The 20,879-nt window shown below is 55.7% G+C and overlaps 2 protein-coding genes across 3 annotated transcripts; one reads left to right on the top strand and one right to left on the bottom strand.

The window, feature by feature from the left end:
• The first annotated feature begins 1,082 nt into the window (after positions 1-1,082).
• TRIM54 (tripartite motif containing 54) lies at positions 1,083-15,004 on the top strand. Of its 2 annotated transcripts, none has more exons than XM_033145289.1 (10): positions 1,083-1,504; positions 5,754-5,926; positions 6,705-6,876; positions 8,648-8,743; positions 9,404-9,637; positions 9,858-9,880; positions 11,047-11,171; positions 12,822-12,929; positions 14,336-14,386; positions 14,866-15,004. In XM_033145289.1, exons 1-10 carry the CDS (start codon positions 1,337-1,339, stop codon positions 14,874-14,876), a joined length of 1,161 nt encoding a protein of 386 aa, XP_033001180.1. In that variant the 5' UTR covers positions 1,083-1,336; the 3' UTR covers positions 14,877-15,004. The 2 variants fall into 2 exon arrangements, with proteins under 2 accessions (XP_033001180.1, XP_033001179.1); XM_033145288.1 differs by having other exon boundaries at positions 14,863-15,004.
• Positions 15,005-17,048: 2,044 nt separating this feature from the next.
• Positions 17,049-17,562, bottom strand: UCN (urocortin). The gene has a single exon (XM_033145542.1). It carries the CDS (start codon positions 17,548-17,550, stop codon positions 17,134-17,136), a length of 417 nt encoding a protein of 138 aa, XP_033001433.1. The 5' UTR covers positions 17,551-17,562; the 3' UTR covers positions 17,049-17,133.
• Between the last annotated feature and the right edge of the window lie 3,317 nt (positions 17,563-20,879).

Raw genomic sequence — 20,879 nt, 5'->3', positions numbered from 1 at the left:
ACTGGCCCATATCCAGCCCCCCAGTTCAAAACAGTCACAGCCTCCTTTGGTTCAGATGTAACAGAGAAAGAGATCTAAGGACTGCTCCTTATAGGGATGGTGGCTCCATGCAGGGAGTGTGTTCCCCCGCCCCCCAAGGCTGCCTGGCTCCTCACTGGTAACATTGGAGAAGGAGGAGGAGATCTTTTTGGACTTTCCAGTCGCGCACTTCCTCTCGCAAGGGACTTCTCCATGCTGGCCCCTTTCCGATTCCGTCCAAAAGAGCTTGCTGGAACCTGACCCCATGTTCCTGCCCTCAGACAGAAATGCGAGATCTCCCTTTTCACAAAACTTTTTAAAATAACTCAGTGGTACTACACGGACTTCCTCCACAAGCTATATTTTGACTATATGTTTGATCCAGATTTCCTAACATTTTAAAAATAAGTGAATGGAATGCCTACGGAATTCTCGAGTGATCGAGTTCCCCCACAAACTCTCTGCCGGCGTTTGCTGCTTGGATGCTTTCAAAGGTTTTATGCAAAAGAATCTGAGCTGAAATCCAAAGGGATTTTGGGGTGGCGGGTGCCTCAGTCCTTGGACTGAATCAGGGGGGTGTACCCTGTGCAGTTTATGATAAAAGCTCAGCTTCCAGCTCAGCTTGAGAGAAGTAGGCAGAGGCAGAGTTTTGATCTTGCCCAATACACACAAACATGGAGTCCATTAAATGCCATTCCTCCTATTTCGGTCTCCTGAATGCAACTCTTGCTTTTCTCGCTACAATAAAATGTGGACAAGGGAAAGAGGCGGTTCCGGGGCTGAAGCCTGAGATGGAAAACATGGCCCGTATCAGAGGAGACCCCCTCTGGCCGCCCCGCCCCCCACTTCCCAGGCCCAAGATGTCAGTGCCCTGTTGAGGAACAGTGACTAAGTGTCACCTGATGCCGCTGACAGCTGCTGCTGCTTCTCCCCTCTCTGCCCCCCCCCCAATTGCTGGGACAAAAATGGCAGCTGGGATGCCATTGGGATCATGTGACCCCCTAAAAATAGCCTGGTAGGCCCAGGACAGGGTTTGGTGGCCAGAAGCAGCTCCAGAAGCAGAGAGGGGAGAATCGAGGCTGGCGAGGCAGAGAGGACTTCCAGGAGCGAGGGCAGCACAGGCAGAGGCCCAAGGACCAGGCCAAGTGAGAGGGAGCCAGGCAGGGGCAAAGGGAGGAAGGGTCCAAGGCTGCCAGGCAGGCAGAGAGACCCGTGAGGGGCAGATAGGGGGCAGGGAGCGGAAGAGGGCAGAGGGAGGCCCAGGGTGTCCAGAGTTGCCCACCGAGCCCCTTGGAGTGCGCAGGGGGCCGCTGCGGGGATGAACTTTGCCGTGGGCTTCAAGCCGCTGTTGGGGACTTCGCAGAGCATGGACAACCTGGAGAAGCAGCTCATTTGCCCCATCTGCCTGGAGATGTTCACCAAGCCGGTGGTCATCCTGCCCTGCCAGCACAACCTCTGCCGCAAGTGCGCCAATGACATCTTCCAGGTGAGGGCAAGTGGCGTCTCTGCACCTGCCTGGCCAGCCCCCAGCCCCATCTCAGCTCTGGGGTGGAAGTGGGTGGGTTTGGAGGGTCATGGCCAGAGACTCTTGCCCTTTGCTCTTTGCTGTGATTTTGCCTGAGGTATTTCAGAACAGCTTCAGCCAAACAAAAGTGGAGAGGAGCCCCTGCCCCAAAGAAGACTTTGAGGTGTGGGGAGAGAGTGGGCAGCAGCAGGATGAGCAGGCTAAGGAGGGTGGGGGGGGGCTCAGGTATCTGGACACAGCCATGGGAAGGGAGACGAGGTCAGGAGAGCAGCACTGGCTGACGTTGCACAGAAGCAGGGCGGTGCAGTGGTTAGCGTGCCAAACTAGGACTTGGGTTCGAATATCCTCTTGGCCACGAAGCTCATTGGGTGACCTCGGGGGTCAGTCATGGCCTAACCTACCTGGCAAGGGTGTTGTGCAGATTAAATGGGGAAGAGAATGATGTACAGCTCCTTGAGGTCCTGGGAGAAAAGGGTGGGATAAAATTACAATAATTAGATAGCAATCCACCCTCCCTTTTGGATCCCTCAGGTGATCCTCAGGCACGATAGGACTACTTCCTATCTCCACCGTGGTCCATCCCAGGCCTAATGAGGAAGGGAAGGGGAAAGGGAGTGGATGGGGAGGAGCAGCCAGGTGTAGGAAGGCAGGTTGCTCTCCATCAGATATTTTTGAGCTGTGATTCCTGTGTTGAAGAGGGCTGGACTAGATGACCCTTGGGGGTCCCTTCCAACTCTACAGTTCTATGATTCTATATATGCAACCTGTATCAGGCTTCCACTACCTTCAGCTGCTCTGGTGTGTGTGTTCAGGCCTTCACACATCTACATTGCTGGGAGGGGGAAATGCTGACTGCAAGTAATGAGGTCGGGAGAAAATGAAATGCAGGGCAGATGAAGTTAACTAAGAGCAAGTCATCAACAGCACAGACATTATTTAAAGCCTGTTTGCTGGATCAGGCCTACGGCCCACGTAGCTCAGCATCCTGTTCTCACAGGTGCCCAAATGGGAAACCAGCAAGCAGGTTTTGAGCCCAGGAACACCCCCCCCCCCCGCTTGTGGTTTCCAGCAACTAGGAATTCCAGCATCGCTGCCTCCGACTGTGGAAGCAGAGCAGAGCCATCCTGGCCAGGAGCCGTCAAGAGCCCTCTCTCCCTCCCCCACTCCTCTTTTGAAGCCATTCCAGTTGGTGTCCATGGCTGTCTCCTGTGGGAGGGAGTTCCGTAGTTTAACAACGGACGGCGTGAAGAAACGCTTTCTTTCGTCTGTTCTGAATCTTCCAATATTCAGCTTCCTTTGATGTCTACAAGTTCTAGCATGATGAGAGAGGGAGGGGAACTTTTCTTCATTCTCTTTCTCCAGGCCAGGCATCATTTTATAAATTTCAGTGTCCCCATCCACTGCACAAGGCTTTTAGCCTCTTGATAAATTGCAATTCTGTGGTTTCCTGTTGCAGCCTCCCTTCTGAAGTCCTTTTGTTCCAGGATCTGATCACGGAAGGTCAGCTCCAGTCTCCTGGGTGGTCAAAATGTTCCCTTGCTGTTCTTTGAATGTTGCCATTTCTGATGACGGATTTGTATCCATTTATACTTTTGGGTTTGCAATGTGCAGAAGGGGTCTTGTTGGCAGGCGAAGGCAGGCGTTGCAATGAATGAATCCCAGATGCTGTGGATGGCAGGATTAGGCCCCATACAGTGTCTCTACTAGTACGGGACCCAATCCTGCCAGGATGAGGATAAAGGGAGTCTCTGGGTCTGGGTCTCTGTTGTGTGGCCTGTTGTTAGCAGGAACTGTCCGTAAGAAAGTGGAGTCCTACAGCCCACGGCTTGTCGGAAGAGAGCTGTCCGTCATCGCCCAGGATGGTTTTAAATGGGACCTTTGGAAGTCCCATGGAGCAACCTTCTTTTCTGCTGCTCCAGAGAGGCCAATAGATTCAAATGACAAGAAGGGAGATTCCACCTGAACATTAGGAAGAACGTCTTGATGCATCTCGGGGGTTGGGCTAGATGACTCTTGAGGTTCCTTCCTACTTTATGATTCTTTAAGTGGGAGCAAGTGGCGACCTGTCGTTTTCCTTCCACATCTGCCCTGTGGTGCAATTGATTCTTCCTTCCTGGGATCCTCCTGTTCTGCAGTTTCCTCCGCTTCCAGTCTGACGAATGCCTGGTGTACATTTTTGTTGTTGTTGTGAGCTTCTGACGAGTCTGAACAGATGCAGTTCCCTGGTCAGGCTTGGCTGTGGACAATGGATTTTGTGATGTGTTTTGGGTGGGAGCCAAAAGCAGGTCAGCATGCAGAGCAGCCAGTGGGTTTCCTATTTAAGGTGAGGTTTATTTGTCCATTATGTAGGCAGAGAAGAGTGGACCTCTTTTGTGGAACAGTCTAGGGAAGGGGTTCCCAAACCCCTTTTTTTAGGGGGCACCCCCTTGGTTCCATAAACTACTCCCCAGTGCCCCCACCCACCCTACCCTTGACTGGTTGGTTGGATGGCATCTGTCAGTGGAGGAGTACGCCTTTGTGGTGAAGACAAACTGTTGGGAGGTTACAGAGCCTGCTTTGGCTGTAGAGACTCAGGAGAGACATGTTTTGTTGCAGCTGAGGCAAGCCACTAAGGAAGATAATAATGAAATTCAAAACAGTAAGAATTAATTTTATTCAAAATCCAGTATACCTGAAGGAGCATTTCCACCCCCATCATTCAGCCTGGACACTGAGGTCCAGCACTGAGGGCCTTCTGGTGGTTCCCTCCCTGCAAGAAGTGAGGTTACAGGGAACCAGGCAGAGGGCACCTGCCCTGTGGAACGCCCTCCCATCAGATGTCAAGGAAATCTCTGGCATAAGAACATTCAAAGAGCCCTGCAGGATCTGGCCATTTCACCCAGCACCCTGTTCCAACAGTGGCCAACCAGATGCCCATTATGGGAAGCCCGCAAGCAGAATCCGAGCGTAAGAGCAACCCTCTCCCCTCCCTCTCCCCTCCCAGCAACTGGCATTCAGAGGCACTTTCTGCCTTGGGCTGTGGAGGCACAGCATTGCCACCAATCAAATAATGATGTGAAATGTGGGGCCCTTGGCTTCCTTGGTTTCTCTCTCTCTGCCTTCCTCCCACCCATAACCTGCAGGTGCCCCTTTTCCTAGACTCCAGGTACAGGGAGGTGATGGAGGGGTTCTGGGAACTGAGATGCCCGAACTCACCATGAACACCTCCCTCATTCGCTGAGAATGGCAATGGCGCACACCTGAGCATACATACCCAAGGTCCAAGTCTGAGGACCATTCAAGAAGCGGTGCCACCCAGACCCCATGGCGGCACAAATCATGGGGGAAGAATGTCTCTGAAGCTGAACACATCTCTGTCCGCCTGCGACCCTTCCCCCAAAAACTGAGGGGTCATCTTGGAACATGCTGGCAAATCCTACACCCAAACTCACAGTTGCAGGAGGGCTTCGTTTTGGTTTGGTGTGGAGGCTGCTCGGCTGCCGCTTCCAGGGGAAAAAGCTGGAGCAACTGTGTTCTCTGGAGGCTGGTCATGGGGGGTGGGAGTGGGAGGGAGGGAGAGCAGTTTTCCCAAGGGTGGGGGCGTCTCTCTGTGCCTCAGCAGCGCCACCTCGTGGCCAAAGGGAAAACCATGAATGAAGAAATACAGCAGGTCCCTGGCCACACCCACCCCTAGATTCAAAATGTGGGGCTTTGCGCACTCAGGCAGGTGGTGCTCCCTTACCTCCTGGGGGAAGAAGTGAAGCTGCTTCTCTACCAGCTATTTAACCAACCAGGACTGAACTTGCTCCAAAGTACAGACCACATGCTTCAGACCATAATCTATATTTTGCACACAAGACTATGCTGCTGTATGGAATAATGCATGACTCCAGCCTTGGGATTTAGTAAGTAAAGCTTTTAAAGTTACTGTACTCAAGAGTGTGTGCTCTGTTCCTTGCTGGAGGGGGTAGAGAGGAGGGGTCATGAGCTTTAAAGCGAATTCAACAGGATATTCAAAAGGGTTTTACAATCTACATTCCCACATTATACTGCTGCTTAATTTTGGGACTGATTTAAACTTTGCTGGGGGCTCTCTCCTGTTGGAGAGGGTGCAAAGCCCCATGTTTTGAATCTAGGCACCCAGTCAACTATATTTTAAATTACCCACATGTGGGTCAGGTCTATTTCCCACCCCCACAGTGACTCCCCCCTCCTGCCTCCCCCCCCCCAGGCCTCCAACCCTCTCTGGCAGTCGCGTGGCTCCACCTCGGTGTCCTCAGGAGGTCGGTTCCGGTGCCCATCCTGCCGGCATGAAGTGGTGCTGGACCGGCATGGCGTTTATGGGCTGCAGCGCAACCTCCTTGTGGAAAACATCATTGACATCTACAAGCAGGAATCCTCTCGGTAAGCAGTGGGCAGGGGAGGGGCGCTCAGGCCTCCAAGCTTCCCTTCCGGCCAAATGAGTGAACAGCCCTCAGATTTGGCTCTTCCCCTGAGATTCCCGCATTGCAGGGGGTGGACTAGAGGACCCTTGGGTTCCCTGCATACTATATGATCTATGATTCAATAACCAGCACACCTTCCCCCCCTCCTGCCAAGGGGCAAATGAGCTTTCAACCTGCAGGACACTTTTTGCATTAGCCCTTATCAAGATACTCACAAGCCAGAGGTTTTGTGCTATTCCCCAACCTTGCAGCATCCACAGAATATGAGCTGCTTTTGTTGGCTGCCTGCCTGCTCTGCTCTCACCTTTATCTCAAAGGAGCTCCAGGTGCTGCAACATGGTTCCCCCTCTCCTCATTTGACCCCCACAATACCCCTGCGAGGCAGGTTAGGCAGAGAGAGGCAGTGAGTGGCACAAGGGCATGCCCACCGCCCAGTGAGCTTCATGGCTGAGTGGAGATATTTAAACCATGGTCTCCCAGGTCCCAGTCTGACACTCTGACCACTGTGCCACACTGCCTCTGAGGGTCGGGCACCGTGGCCTGCTGAATCCTGGGTGAAGGCGGTGCCCCAGTTCTACATTGGTTTGAGGTGACCATGACAAAAGACACCCTGTTCAGATCCTTTCCTGGCCAAATCAGGAACATTAGTCTCAGGGGTGGGTTGAGGAGGAGGAGGAGGAGGAGGAATGTCTGGGGGGGTTCACCCAGCCTTTCCTTCTCTCTGCTGTGCCCCCCAGACCCCTCCATGCCAAGGCGGAGCAGCAGCTGATGTGTGAGGAGCACGAGGATGAGAAGATCAACATCTACTGCCTCACCTGTGAGGCCCCCACCTGCTCCATGTGCAAAGTCTTTGGGGCCCACAAGGACTGCGAAGTGGCCCCTCTGACCAACATCTACAAGCGCCAGAAGGTACCAGGCAGCAGAGGCAGCGGGGGGGGGGGGAGGGCCTGCCCTCTCCCTGCAGCCCCACTGGCACTCTCTGGCCTGGGCAGGCAGGGATGGGGGCGGAGGGGGCAGGAGCTGCCTTTGGCTTTGGAGCCCCAGACACGGTGGTCCCACACCCCTCTGAGAGACTCCAGGGGCTCCAGTCACTGACACAGGTTTTGTTTCCTTGGAATGAAGGTCAGTGGAGACTGTGGTGCCTTTAGGGTTTCATTTACCCATATATGCAAAGGATGAGCACAGGATGGAGGGGCTCCCAGCATCCACACCCTGACAGGTCTTGCTTCTCCATTAGCGGCAGCTTTGGATTCAGCACAGAACCATCGGGTTTCTGTGTCTCCAACTTCCAGCCTTCTCCCAACTCAGCTCAGCTCAGCCACTCCACACTGGCATCCAAGGAAGGGGGTGCAGGAGAGGTCCCCCCATTAGCCTGCAGGGCCCCCTTACGTAGCTGCAGGTCTTGCAACATGACGAGGACACTGAAGTGGTCAGCTGAGGTTGTCTTTGTGGGAATGTTCAGGGTGGCAGGAGAGGATATATTGTGCTAGCAAGTTTCTTTATGTAGCAGAGTTACCGGTACATTCCCTTTTCTTACATGCACAGCAGATAGCTGGTTGCAGGCTTGTGTAAGCCTCTCACTGTTATACAATTCAGTCTGTCTCAGATTGAATTGTGAATTCCTGGTAAATTCTCTTTAATCCCTCTTAAAAGACTAAAGACGCCACAATCTTATTGTCATCAGTTCACAGCGGGATTGTTTTTTGCTGTGATTTTAATTGGTGTTAGCCGCCCTCAGCCTGGTTTTTTGGCTGGGAAGGGCGGGGTATAAATAAAATTTTTATTATTATTATTTATTATTGCTGAAGGCAGACATAGTTACAAATATGTACATGTGGATCTATCCCATATGGGGGATAATCCCAATGCTTCTGCTGGCTGGCAACTAGCAGAGCATTCCTAGCTGAGAAGCTGGTTGAACGAAGAAGGAAGTGAAAGAGAGAGAGAGAGAGTGCTGTGTGACTCGTCCTTTTGTTACCTGGACAGGTAAGTAAGGTCACACCCACCTCTAGTCACATGCAAAGGAAGAATGCTCGAGCCCAGGAGGAACAGAAAGTTTCAACTGGCTGTACCAAACATTCCCTTGCATGTCCACTCTAGGAAAACAAGGAATGTTGTATTTGACTGCTCCCAGTGGATTACATCATTATTATTATTTATTTATTTATTTATTTATTTATTTATTTATTTATTTATACCCCATCCATCTGGCTGGGCTTACCCAATCACTCTGCGTGGCTTAAAATACAACAATTCATCAAATATCAAAAGCTTCCCTAATCAGGGCTACCTTGAGATGTCTTCTAAAAGTCAGATAGTTGTTTATTTCCTTGACATCTGATGGGAGGGCATTCCACAAGGCAGGCGCCACCACTGAGAAGGCCCTCTGCCTGGTTCCCTGTAACCTCACTTCTCGCAGGGAGGGAACCGCCAGAAGACCCTTGGTGGACCCCGGTGTCCGGGGTGGAGACGCTGCTTTGGGTCTACTGGGCCGAGGCCATTTAGGGCTTTAAAGGTCAGCACCAACACTTGGAATTGTGCCTGGAAATGTGCTGGGAGCCAATGGAGAGCCATTCCCCTCACCCTGATGAACAGGGGACTGAGAAGGGGCTCTCTGGGGCCGAGCTTTGTTGAGTCCTGACACCCTCCCCTCCTTTCCTCCTTCTTTCTGACTCGGCAGGGGGAGCTGAGCGATGGCATTGCCATGCTGGTGGCTGGGAACGACCGGATCCAGGCCATCATCACCCAGATGGAGGAGATCTGCAAAACCATTGAGGTGAGTGGGAAGGAGCCTCCCACTGGGAGCCTGGCTGGGGCTCGTCTCTTCTGGTGGATCTCCTGCCCAAGTGGAATCTGGAGAGAAGAGCCCCCCCCCCGGTAACATTTGCAGGGAATTCTGAAGCCCCAGGAGATATCTGAGCTGATTTTAAAACCTGCCGTTATATAGCCTTAAACCTTTAGTTGCAATTGTCTTCGGACCCCCCTTCGGACCCTAAAAGGTGACTCACAAAGAAAGGAAACGGGTCAGTCCTGCCAAGGGGCAAGCTGAGCCCTACTCAGGTGGTGGCAAGAGGCCTTTTCAAAACCTGGCAGGCTGGTGGTTTCTAAAGTGGGTGGGGGTGTCCCCTGGGGGGCAGTGGGATTACCTGGGAGGGGGGCTAAAATGCAGTGGGGTGCTGGAGGTTCAAATTAATATCTGACTTCAGGGTCACCGGATCAAGTTCATCCAATTTGGCGTATTAATTAAACTTAATAGTTTAAATTGCATTTTGAATAAACGTGCAATTCATTGTTTTGAATTTTATCGTGTTGCTGTTGAACGATCCATTCTATAGGGTAGGGTGGGGGGCCTCTGGGTTCATGCGTTTATGGAACCAAGAGGCCCAGAAAGGTTTGGGAGCCCCTGTGCTAACCTGCTTCCCACCTCCCCTGGCAGGACAATGCCCGGCGGCAGAAACAGCACCTCTGCCTGCGCTTTGACACCTTGTACAGCATCCTGGAAGAACGCAAGAAGGAGCTTCTGCTGGAGATCGGGCGGGAGCAGGAGGACAAGCTCCAGCGGGTGCGGGGGCTCATCCGCCAGTATGGGGACCACCTTGAGGTCTCTTCCAAGCTGGTGGAGTCGGCCATCCAGTCCATGGAGGAGCCCCAAATGGCCGTCTACCTCCAGGTACGTGCAGGTGGAGTGGAAGGAATAGGAGAGGGGGCTGGGCAGGGCAGGATGCTACAGACAGCTCAGGTCTGTGGGTGGGGGGGGGCAGCCGCAGAGACCCACAGAAAAGAGTGGCCCTGGGGAACTCAGTGGTCCCCTTTTGGTTTGTGAAGGGGGTTGTTCAAATGGTTCTGTCTGCCAGGGCTGGTGCTGAAATGCTCTCTTTCTTTTCCTGCAGCAGGCAAAGGAGCTGATCAAAAAGTGAGTAGCACGAGATGAGGAGCGAGGAGCAGAGCCTCTTGCATCTTTCCTGGGGGGGGGGCTCAGCACCACCCCACAGACCGGGGGCACAACAGTGGGCCAAGCCAACAGTAGGGAGCAGCCCTCACCCAAGTACCAAAGTTTCACCCCCCTGACTCAGCCACATATTGGCTATCCTGGATCCCCTTGACCTTGAGGTTCCAAACTGGGAGCCTCCCCCCCCCACTCCCCCCCCCCGAGCAGCTGGGTCTCTCTCTGGACTCAAAGTCAGCCTTAGTGGATGCATCAGGCCCGCAGAGCAAGTCCAACTATGGAATAAGCTGGCTCTCCTTAATAAACAGTCTGGCAACAGCTGGGGAAGTAAGTTTAAAAATAATATTTACTTGGTTTACAATCATGCATTGGTTCACAGCAATGGCAGCAGTAAAAACTCTGCAGGCAAAATATTTATATGTTCAGGCATGTGCTGGAGCAAGCAGGGGCATGTCTGCATCCAAAGCTGCTCAAAGGAAGAGGGGCAGGGACATGCGTTCTCAGTGGCGAACGGAGCCGTTTGGCCGCCCGGAGCGGCAAACACGGGGGCACCCCCCCGGGGCGGGGTGTCATACCGTAGCATGCATGTATCATGCATCCTGATGCATGCGTCGTGTGTTGTGATGTCACGGCGCATGCATCAGTTCGAACGGCGCGTGTGCGGCATACCACACATGCGCAGTCCATCCGTGCTGCTGCTCCCGCGGCAACCCTACGAGCCGCCGAGCGAGGCTTTTTTTACCAGGTGGCGGGGCTCAGCTTGGGAGTCGCGGGGGGGGGCACCGAGTGTCACCCCCCTCCAGGGTGGCACCCGGGGCATACTGCCCGCACCTTGCTCTGCCCCTGTGTGTTCTTTCCTCTCCCAGAATGCAGGGGAAATGACCTCACACAGAGCCCTCTCTACCAATCATATCTCTATGGTTTGAGTATCTGCCTACCAACAAGACAGCCCAGTGTTGTTAGTCCCAAGAATATGCATTTGTTAAATTTGGCTGCTAATCTCCCATGCTATGGAAGGGAAAGGATATCGTGTTTCTTCACACACTTTGTGCTGCAACCCATGTGAAAAGCGGGCCTGTCTGTCTGCCTGGTGAATGGGCTCGGTCCCACCTCTCTCCTCCTTTTCCCTGCAGAATCACAGACATGTCCAAAGTCTCCATGAGCAGCCACCCAGAGCCTGGCTACGAAAGCATGGACCACTTCATGGTCAACATCGACCACGTGGCGGAAATGCTGAGGACAATTGAATTCCAGACAGGTGAGACTCTGTCAGGTTTTCTAGGCATTATAGAGTTAACTATGCAGGAGGCGTTCTGATCCTGGGTGCCTTGCCCTCACTAATACGGGCACTTTTCATTTGTCTGCAAAAAGGGGAGGTTTGGTTTCGCTTTCCCCTGCTTGCTGACTTAGGCTGTTTTCTTTCTGATGTCTGAGTGAGAACGCTGCAGACATGCAGCTCGAGTCTGTAGGACGTTTTTGTGTGTGCTACTAAATAAAGCTTCGTTAGATTAGTAGCACTGGTGTCCAGTTGATTTATTTCAAGACACCACGCAAGAAGCAGACCTCAAGAAGCCATCCCACCCCGTGCTTGACTCTGCTACTGAAGAAGTTTTAAGCGTGCAGCTGGGAGAAGCGTGACTGGGCGGCCATTTGATGTCGGAGAAGATCGTAAAACTGATTGATTGCAGTGCCAGGCAACAGCACTATTTGGGTCAAAGGTTTTATGACCCAGTACCACAACACCTGGACCAGAAGAGGATGGGGAGGAAGAAGGGAAGACTGCCACCGGCTGGCCATCTGCTTCCCTGGGCAGAGCTCAGGATCGCTGGCCTGCTGGCCTGAGCCACAATCAGGGAAGGAACTGGCATCACCTAGGACACAAGGAAGAGTGAGCCCCACTGAGCCTGTCTGCACCCCCCCCCCCCAATATCCTGGCAGACAGCGATGAAAAGCTGGCAGTTTTAGTCTGAAGAGCGTTCACAGAATCCTAGAACTGTAAGGCTGGAAGATACTCCAAGGGTCATCTAGTCCAGCCCCCCCCCCGTGTTGCAGGTACGATTGTGTCTGTGTCTGCACAGAAGATACCTAGAACCCTGCTTGCACCTGCCAGCACAGCATACACTTGGGCTTCCAGAAAACCTTTGACAAAAAATTATGCACGATTGATGCAGAGAGAGAAAATGCCCCTTCCCCATCTCCACGGGATTCTGCGACTTTCCCTGAAGTGGTAGGTGGGCAACAGTGTGGGATGTGACATCACAGAAAGCAGTCAAGTACAACATTTCCTGTTTGCCCAGAGTGGACCCACAGGGGGATGTTGCTCCAGCCAGGAGGACTTCCTGTCACACCTGGTCTGGAGCATCCTCCCCCTGCATGTGACCAGGTAGATGGGAGTGACCCTGGGAGACCCCATAAAAGGGCTGGTCTTGATGCTGCTCTCTTGATGCTCTCTTGCTGTCTGCTGGCTCTTAGCCAGCAGCACATGGGCTCAATCCTCATATGGGATAAATTCACACTCTCTTCTGTAACTACAAGCTAAAGCCTGCCTTCAGGATCATACAGTGAACTGGATGTAAGTAAACGTCTGATAACATTTAAGAGAAGACTGTTGTGTCTTTATTTTTTTTTAAGAGGGAACAAAGGGGATTTACCAGGAACTAATGCAATCTGGACAAGCCAGACTAGATTGCTTAACTCAAGAGATTCTAACGAATCTACCAACTAGTTTCCTGCAAAATACAGGGGGAAATACAGCTCTGCTACTAGCTCACTAGCATGAGTGCAGAAAGATAAAATTAAATCAATATGTCCTCTCCTACTATCCACAAATTTTCCACAAACAGATCGCAGGCAGCTGAAGGAAGGGCTTTCTTCACAAGGTTCCGCTTTCTCTCCTCCTCCCTTTCAGATGCTGCTGGAGAGGACGCTGAGCAGGAGGGGCTTGGCACAGAGGGGGGCTTTGAGGCAGAAGAGGGAGAACATCTGGAGGCGACAGATGCCCCCGAGGGGACGGAAGGTGAGTTGGGGCTGGAAGGGAGAGGGGGGCAAGGGGCTGCTGGCCTGGGGCTGCTTGGCAGTGGGACTGGGGGTTGGCACAGCCATCGAGCACCATGAGTTCTGGGTGGGTCAACGAGACCTGGGCTCCGGAAGAGTCCATCAATCTCACACCTGCAATTTACTCAGGAAGCCAGGAGTGGATCCGTTGGAAGAGGCATGATGGATAAGGGAAAGAACTTCTTCATGCAGTGAATAGTCAAACTGTGGAACTCCCTTCCCCAGGAGAATATCAAATTCATGGAGGAGGAGAGGGCTATCAAGGGCCGCTAGTCAGGACATCTGGATCCCAGTTGCTGGAAGCCACAGGAGGGGAGGGGGCTCTTTGGGATCAGATCCTGCTTGCTGGTTTCTTTGTGGAGCATCCAGCACTGACAGACTTTGGGCTCTCAAATGTCAGCAGCACCCTGTGGGACACTAAAATTGGCTCCCTCCTCCTCCTCCATTCTACAGCATTGCTGTGGCGCCCCCTGCTGTGCAGCACCCAGTATGACTGCGCTGCTCAGGCGGCTGTGAAACCGCCTCTGCACCTGCCTCTGGTGGCCCCCGTGTGAAAGAGGAGGCTGGTTTGGAAGGGCTGCCTGACCCTGTAGGTTTCTCTTATGTTCTGAAAGCCAATCTGGTGGGGGGGGGGGGGTGGGAGAGCTCTTCCTGCCCCTCTTCCAGCGATGGGTCTCCATGGAACTGACGGGCTTTGCTGCTGTAGAAGCTTCTGTGTAGAATCATAGAACGGTAGCGCTGGAAGGGACCCCAAGGGCCATCTAGACCAACCCAGAGGTGGCTTTAGGGTGGCGTGACCGGTTTGGCCACAGGGGGCACCGAGATGCAGGGGGCACCACCACGATGCTGTAGAACAGAGGGAGAGGGAGAGGGGCCCCCACATTTTAGCACCACAGGGCACGTCAGCCCCAAATTCTCCACTGCTAACCCCCTGAAATGCATGCATCACAGGTAAAGAAGACAAAGAAGAGGAGGCCAGGACTGCTCAGCCGGCTTTGGCCGGAAGCATTCTCACTCCAGCAGGGTCCAAGCAGAAGTCACACCCCATAATAGAGGGGAGGGCCATTATGCTTTGTGGTGGAGCCCCTGCTCTGCTTGCAGGTCCCCTCCCCCACCCCACCCCAGTGGCTTCCCAAGGCAGGGCTGTCCCCTAAGCTCAATGGTCCAAGCAAGGGCCTCACTCTGCTCCAGGCAGCTGCTTCCTCTCCTTCGCTGAGCTTGGGCTCAAACACGGGCCCTCCCCACTAGCAGAGCCTGACATGTAAACCAGAGAGTCGTTGAGTTGAATGGGATCCAAAGAGTCATCTAGCCCACCCCCTGCAACGTCATGGGCTTGAGGGCTCTCGGGTCTTTCTTTTCTCTGCCTAGATGGAGAGAACCTGCCCCGGCTGAGGCCAAAGCCAGCGAGTGCCTCTCATGGTAAGTTGGTGGCTTCCTCCTCCTTCCCCAGCACACCTGCCTCAGGCCAAATGAGGCTCCGGGGGGGGGGGAGTCAGGAATGTGGGTGTGGCTCCAGCTCCTCCCGCCCCCATTGTGGATCAGCCTGGCCATGAGCTCCGTTGAACACCCACAGCCCATTGGCTCAGCACTGAGTGGGGCACAGTCCGGCTCCCCCCCCCAAGGCATCTCCCTCTCTCCAGAAGTTTAAAAATCAGAGGTTTTGAAATAAAACCTGAGAACTTCCAGATACTGTACACAGTTTTCAGGGCTCCCCCACCTGCTTGCTTTTCTGCTCCGGGCTGGAGCAGAGAAGTTCTGCCTTCCTCTTGGGGGCGGGGGGCTACCCTCTATCTTCCCGGCCGATGAGCCCAGGCGGGTGTGCGTGGCAATCCTGCTTGCCCCCCTCTCTTTCCCCCTTCTCTCCCAATGCTGATTGTGACTCTTTTCCCCTCAAGCAGGTCAGCACTGAAGAGTCAAAGCAGCAGCGCCCCCCCCCGCCGCCCCCGCCCCCGCCAAAAGACTCCCTGGCTTTCGCCTGCACTTTGCTGAGTTTTTAATCTGCCGAGAGAATAAAGTTGTGTCACGTTTGCTAAAGCCGCTCGTTCCAGATCCCGTTTTTCTTTTGGTGGGAGGGGGAGCTCTCTTGGCCTGCGAAAGCGAGGCCACGTCGGAGGAAAGCGGAAGTGGTGGGGGGGGGGCGAGGGAGTCCAAGGATCACCTAGAACTATAGCGTTGCAAGGTACCCCCAGGGGTCATCTAGTCCAACCCCGCTGCAGTGCAGGAATCGCCGCTAAAGAATCCCTTAAAAACTGCCCTGCGGCAGAGCCCATCCCCAGGGTCTCTGGCCACGAGGGCACGGCATGCATGGCAGTCGCTTTGCTGGTCGAGGAGCTGAAGGACTGAGACGGGGCAAATGGAAGAGCCTGGGCAAGGGCAGCCAGCGCGGAACCCGGAGACAAGCGCTCTAATTAGAAGAGGAGGAGCCCAGGCGTGGACCACCCGGAGACCCCGGGGGAGGGGCGAGGGGCTGGAACAAGGGCAGACGCTTAGAGACCTTCACCAGACCTCTCCTTTTCCCCAAAGCTAAAAAGATCCGAAAACTTTTCTAAATAGGCGAATCGCTCCAGGAAAACTTTCGCACGCCATGCATCATTTCATAAACATCGACCACGTCGCCTCTTCCTCCCTTTTCTCTAAACTAAAATGCTGCAGTCTTTCTGCACAGGGGAGCAGCCACTCCACCCCCTTGAACGTTTTGCTTGCGCTTTTCTGAACCCTGCAATATCCCTTTTGAGGTGAGGCGGCCAGAACTGCTGCACACAGTTATTCCAAGTGTCGTCACACCATAGATTTGCATTTCTATAGTCACAATACTGGCAGTTTTATTTCCAACGCCTTTCCCGCATCTGCCGCGCGTGGTGTCCACCTCCTCACTCAGCCTCCTCCTCCTCCTAGGATCCCGGATCATGTCGCTCCTGGCCCGTCAGCTCCAGTTCAGACCACACGAGAGTGTATGTGAAATTAAGATTTTCCGCCCCAAAATCTTGCACATTTGACACTTGTTAACATTGGATTGCGTTTGCCATTTTATTGCCCGTTCACTCAGTTCGGATAGATCCCTTCGGAGCTACTAATATTAATACCGTCAACAACAATAGTAGTAGTAAATAGTGGAAAATAATAAATCCATATATTTTAAGAGTGATGGCTGCCGCGTAATAACCAGAGTGGCGGCGGGAAGGGGGGTGTCTCAATTTCCTCCTCTCCATTTACGTTCCCTGCAGACTCTCAATGCAGCTCTGGCGGGGGCGGGGAGTGGGTGCCGTCCACGGTGCTGATGGTCGTGGCCAAAGCCTGTCTGGGCAGGAGCCTCTTGCGCCTTCATTTGGGGAGGCGGCAATTTGGGTGGGATAATCCTGCACCGTCCCAGGACCAGGATCGGGGAGCCGCGTCTGCATGGACAACCCTGAGATGGTCGAAAACGTCTATTCCCCTACCCACCCCCTTGAGTTGGGCTATGGGGGGCAGGATTTCAGGAGAGGAGAACCGCAACTTCTATCATCACCTCCCGCTGCGCTTGCCCACCCTGTGACGCGCTTCTTTGGAAGGAAGCCCCGCGGAATGACCGTGGAACTGACTTCCAAAGACACGTGTGTAGGGTCGGCCACAGAAGGAGCAGGATGAGGGCGCTTCAAGTTCTCCAGCCTCTCTTGCAGCGGCTTAGCTGTGTGTGTGTGTGTGTGTGTGTGTGTGTGTGTGTGTGTGTGTAACTTCAAGGGAGGAGAGGACTGCCTCTTCCCCCTCCTTCCCACTGAGATTCTCTCTCCCCCCCAAAAAAACCCCTCCCTTCCCAGTGCCCCCCGCAAGAGCATAAACGGAGCGTATCCCGCTCGCAGTTCAGCGGCTGATTCTTGGGGCAAGTGGTTGCGCTTCCACCAAGCGCTTCTCCTGGACTTCTGCGCTTCTTCCGCCGGGCAGCCTCCCCTCCCCAGGTCCACAGAGGAGGGATTCCCCGTCCAGCCTTCGTCCTCCCCTCCCGGCCCTTTCGGCCCTCCTCCTCCCCTCGCACGCCGAAAAAAGCGCTCCATCTCCCCCTTCATTGCACCAAGAGCGTCCCGTCTGCGCCTTGTCTTCCCGGGGCGGCTGGTCTGGGGCTGTCTCCTTCTGGGGGCGGGCCGGGCGGAGGAGACAGAAGACGGTCCGGGGCCGGCCGGCCTGTCCGGGTCTCACTTGCCCACCGAGTCGAAGAGGAGGCGGTTCTGCTCGGCCTGGGCTTGCTGGCTCTGCGCCCGGGAGATCTCCATCATCTGACGGAGGAGGTGGAAAGTCAGGTCGATGGAGAGCGGCGGGTCGCGGCGCTTCAGGCGCTCGGCCAGGCGGCGGCGCAGCAGCTCCCCGTCGGGGCCCGAGCGCGGCAGCGAGCGCAGCAGTAGGGCCACCCCGTCGGGCCCCGGAGCTGGCAGCGGGGGCGGGAGGGGCCAGGCGGCGGCGGCACGGTCCTCCCCCAGAAGCAGCAGCCGCAGCCGCAGGCTCAAGCCTCTCTCGGCGCTGCCGTCGAGGGCCGGCGCTGGCCTGACTCCGAGAGCCGCATGTGACACCAGCAGGAGCGAAGCCACGAGGATGGGCAGCGGCGCCCGCCTCATGCTGGGGCGGTCCAGGCCTAGAGAGGGAGAGGAACAGAACATCAGGAGAGTCCCGGAGCCGCCGGATCAGGCCGAAGGGGGCCCGTCGGGACCCGCAGCCGTTTCTCGCAGTGACCAGCCGGAGAGCAACAGGGCTCAGTCGCAGCGCCCACCTGTAGAGCCCCCCACCTCCCCGTCCCTCCTCCAGCTCTGCTCCCCTGATGTTCCCCGGGCAAACTCTAGGGCGGACAAGACTGCGCCCCCACCCAAGTCCCTCACCAGCCATCTCTCAGCCGCTCCTGGGGTCCGATGCCAACAGGGGGCGACACGGGGCAGGCCGGCCCCGGACCAGGCTCCCTCCTCAAGAAAGATGTTTTTCTTTGCCTTGGCGTGCAGCGATCTTCCTCTCTTCTTCTCCTTCTTCCACCCTGCGACGCCGGGGAGTCTCTCACCACGGTGTCCTTGCCAAGCCGGGAAGAAGGGTGCGTGGAGCCGCGGGAGGAATCTTTATATAGAGCAGGCCGGGAGATCCATTGACGTCAGCTCGGGACATGGACTGATTGCCGATGGAGCGGGCGGCGGCGGCCCCCGAAGGACCCTCCTGGGACCGGGCGGAGGAGAAGGAGTCGCGGCTCCCTCGCCCCCGCGGGTAAGCGGACTGGATTCTCGGCGCTTCTGCAGCTGAGCTCAGAGTCCGTCGCCCGCCCCAAGGCTGCGTGCAGGAACCTCTGGACGTCTGTCCTGAACTCCAAGGCACTCATCCCCGCCCCCGCCCCGCTCCCTGCTTTGCCTTCTCGCGCACCCCGGTCACCCCTCCAGGCTCCGCTGCACCGACTGAGAGCGATGGACTGGAGAGGAGGGGCCGTGGGTGCGGGACAGCGATACTCCCCCCGCCCCAATAAAACCACAGAATGAATGAATTCTAGAGTTGCAAAGGACCCCAGGGTCATCTAGCCCAAACTCCTGCTATGCAGGAATCACAGTTAAAGAATCACTGACAAGTGACTCGGAGAATCATAGAAATGAATAGTTCCAAGGGCCCTAAGGGTCATCTAGCCCAACCCCGTCCAATGCAGGAAGGTGATGACTGGGTGGAGTTCGGGCTGGAAGCATTTGTGACCAGAAAGGGGAGCAGAAACAAGGCCGCGGGTTTTGTTTCTAGTCCACCGCGCTTCCCTGCACATAAAGGTAAGAAAGTTGAAACTGCAGGCGGCACACTGAACCTTCAGACACCACAGGAATCTGATCCTCAGGGAGTGTGGCGGGGTACGCGCGAGGATGGGGGGGGGAGTAGCACCTAGCAGTCGGCGTGTTCAAGGGAGGGTTCCGGGGAATTTGTTCCCAGTTGGTCACTTGAAGGGGCTTTCTGCCCTCAATGCAATATCTAATTTACTTTAATTATTAATTAAAAAAAAACCAAAGCATAGCTGAAGAGGAGGACCATTTTGTCCCATCTCCGCACTAGGTGCAGTTAGGAGGGTGAGATTCTGAAATGTTGCTTCAGGCTCAAGCATTCAGAGACCAGGAGGAGATCCAAACCTGGGCTGCGGGCTGGCAAAATTGGGGTCAAGGCCAGAGAATCCCCACAGGGCAGAGCCAGGAAGCAGAGGCCAGCAGCCGAGCTGACCCAACACAGGAGGGGGAAATTTGGCGGTGGGAGGGGGGGCAAGATAGCGCTTGCTGAGGAGGAAGCTGTGGTTTGGGAGAACCTCGTCTCCCCCCTCAGGCGAAATCTCACAGGGCACAGACTGCCTTCCATGCCCAACGGGGAGAGACATGGCCACATGCTCAGGAACAGGGGGTTGCAAGGGGTTGGGCTAGATGACCCTTGAGCGCCCTGCAACTCTACAATTCGAAGATTCCAAGCACGCCGAATTCGGGCGGGAGCAGCCGCTGTCCGTGGTGCTGAACAGGCGCGACCGCGACGGCTCTCCATGCCTCTGTCCAGCTTCCGGGTCTGGAGAAGCGCCTCGCTCCCCCAGAGCGCAGGCCCCCCACCCCGGTTGTCCTCTGCTATGCTATCCCGACTCCTTCTTGCTGGGATGCTGCCCAAACTGGCGCCCGCGACCCCTTCCGCCCAGCGGCAGGAGGGCGGGTGGGGGAAAGGCTGCGCTCGGGCTCCCCAACCACCAGTCCTATAGCCATTAAGGTCTCCCTCGGTGTCAGGGGGTCAGGGAGGGGTCCTGGGGTCGCTTCCCGACCTCCACAGCGGAAGGAGTGCTCATAGTGGCTGGGAAAGGCCTCGGCTCGGAAGCAGATGCCAGGAGTGCAGAAGGTCCCAGGTTCAATCTTTGCGTCCTCAGGTAAGGCTGGCAAAGACTTTGGAGACCCTGGAAGCGGACTGTCTGGGGACAGAGGGGTCGCTCCGAAATGCCCTTTCCCTCCCCGTGGGGTTTCAGGGTCCGGCGTTTCGGGAAGGGCTCCATAGGCTGCCACGGAAGGCTCGGCCCGGCTAACCTCACCGCGCGGCCCGAGAGCGCCTTTCTTCCCCCAGCCTCTTAATGCGGCAGCCTGCTCCTCGCCTCGCAGCCGGAGCCCCCCGGCCCCCCCCCCCGCAGGCCATTGCACTGACCTCATCCAAGTGCCCTTTAATTGAGCGTCACTAGGGCTCCCGCTTCTGGAATGGGGGAACGCAGGGGAGGGAGGCAGACTCTGAGGTGGGGTGTCCCTATAGGACAGGTCCTTGCAAATCGTGAGCCACGACGGGAAGCGGGACTCTGCATGGCTTTCCAGGGAGGAAAGACCCGAGGGGAGCTTGCTTGCGCTTCAGAGAACTGGGTCTGGGGGTCTCATGCCCAAGGATGGATGGGGGAGCAGGCCAGCACAGGCTTGGGCCACAGCAGGACTTAGAGCTGGAAGGGGGGTGCTCCAGCCTTTCTTGGGGTGTCCCTCCCCCAACGACGAGCTGTCTGCCTTGCTGGGCCAAAGAGAACGCCTGGAGGCTCTGGCTGACCGCCAGGTTTATTTTCAGCCATTGTGCGGCCCGCCCCCCACGCCCACCTTCTGGCCCAGCCGAGTGCAGAGCCGGCCTTGCGCCTGAAGCCCCGCTGGCCGCGGAAGGGGCCCGGCCTCTGCGTCGCCTGGAGCTGAGGCTGCCTCGCTCAGGAGGGAAGGCGGCGCAGCGCAGCGCGGAGCTCAGCTGGCGCGCTCGGCCGCCGGGAGACAAAGCAAACAGCCGCCGGCAATTGCCTGGCCTCTGGGCAAACACGCGCCGGGCAGGAGGCGAGCGAAACCGACCCGCCCGCAGAAGAGGCCGCGTCCCGCCGTCGCAAGCAGCGAGCCGAAGCAGCGGGCGGCGCAGGCTCGGCCCTCGGAGCCGCCCTGACACCTTCACCGGCCGGACTCCTTGC

Source organism: Lacerta agilis, chromosome 3 (genome assembly GCF_009819535.1).
Source record: "Lacerta agilis isolate rLacAgi1 chromosome 3, rLacAgi1.pri, whole genome shotgun sequence".
Taxonomy (NCBI): domain Eukaryota; kingdom Metazoa; phylum Chordata; class Lepidosauria; order Squamata; family Lacertidae; genus Lacerta; species Lacerta agilis.
This window is presented reverse-complemented; position numbering and strand designations above follow the sequence as displayed.

Coding starts and splice junctions, on each gene's coding strand:
- TRIM54 (XM_033145288.1), top strand. CDS start 1,337: ATGAACTTTGCCGTGGGCTTCAAGCCGCTGTTGGGGACTTCGCAGAGC. Junction 5,927..6,704: donor TACAAGCAGGAATCCTCTCG/GTAAGCAGTGGG, acceptor TGTGCCCCCCAG/ACCCCTCCATGCCAAGGCGG. Junction 9,881..11,046: donor GCAAAGGAGCTGATCAAAAA/GTGAGTAGCACG, acceptor TTTTCCCTGCAG/AATCACAGACATGTCCAAAG.
- UCN (XM_033145542.1), bottom strand. CDS start 17,550: ATGAGGCGGGCGCCGCTGCCCATCCTCGTGGCTTCGCTCCTGCTGGTG.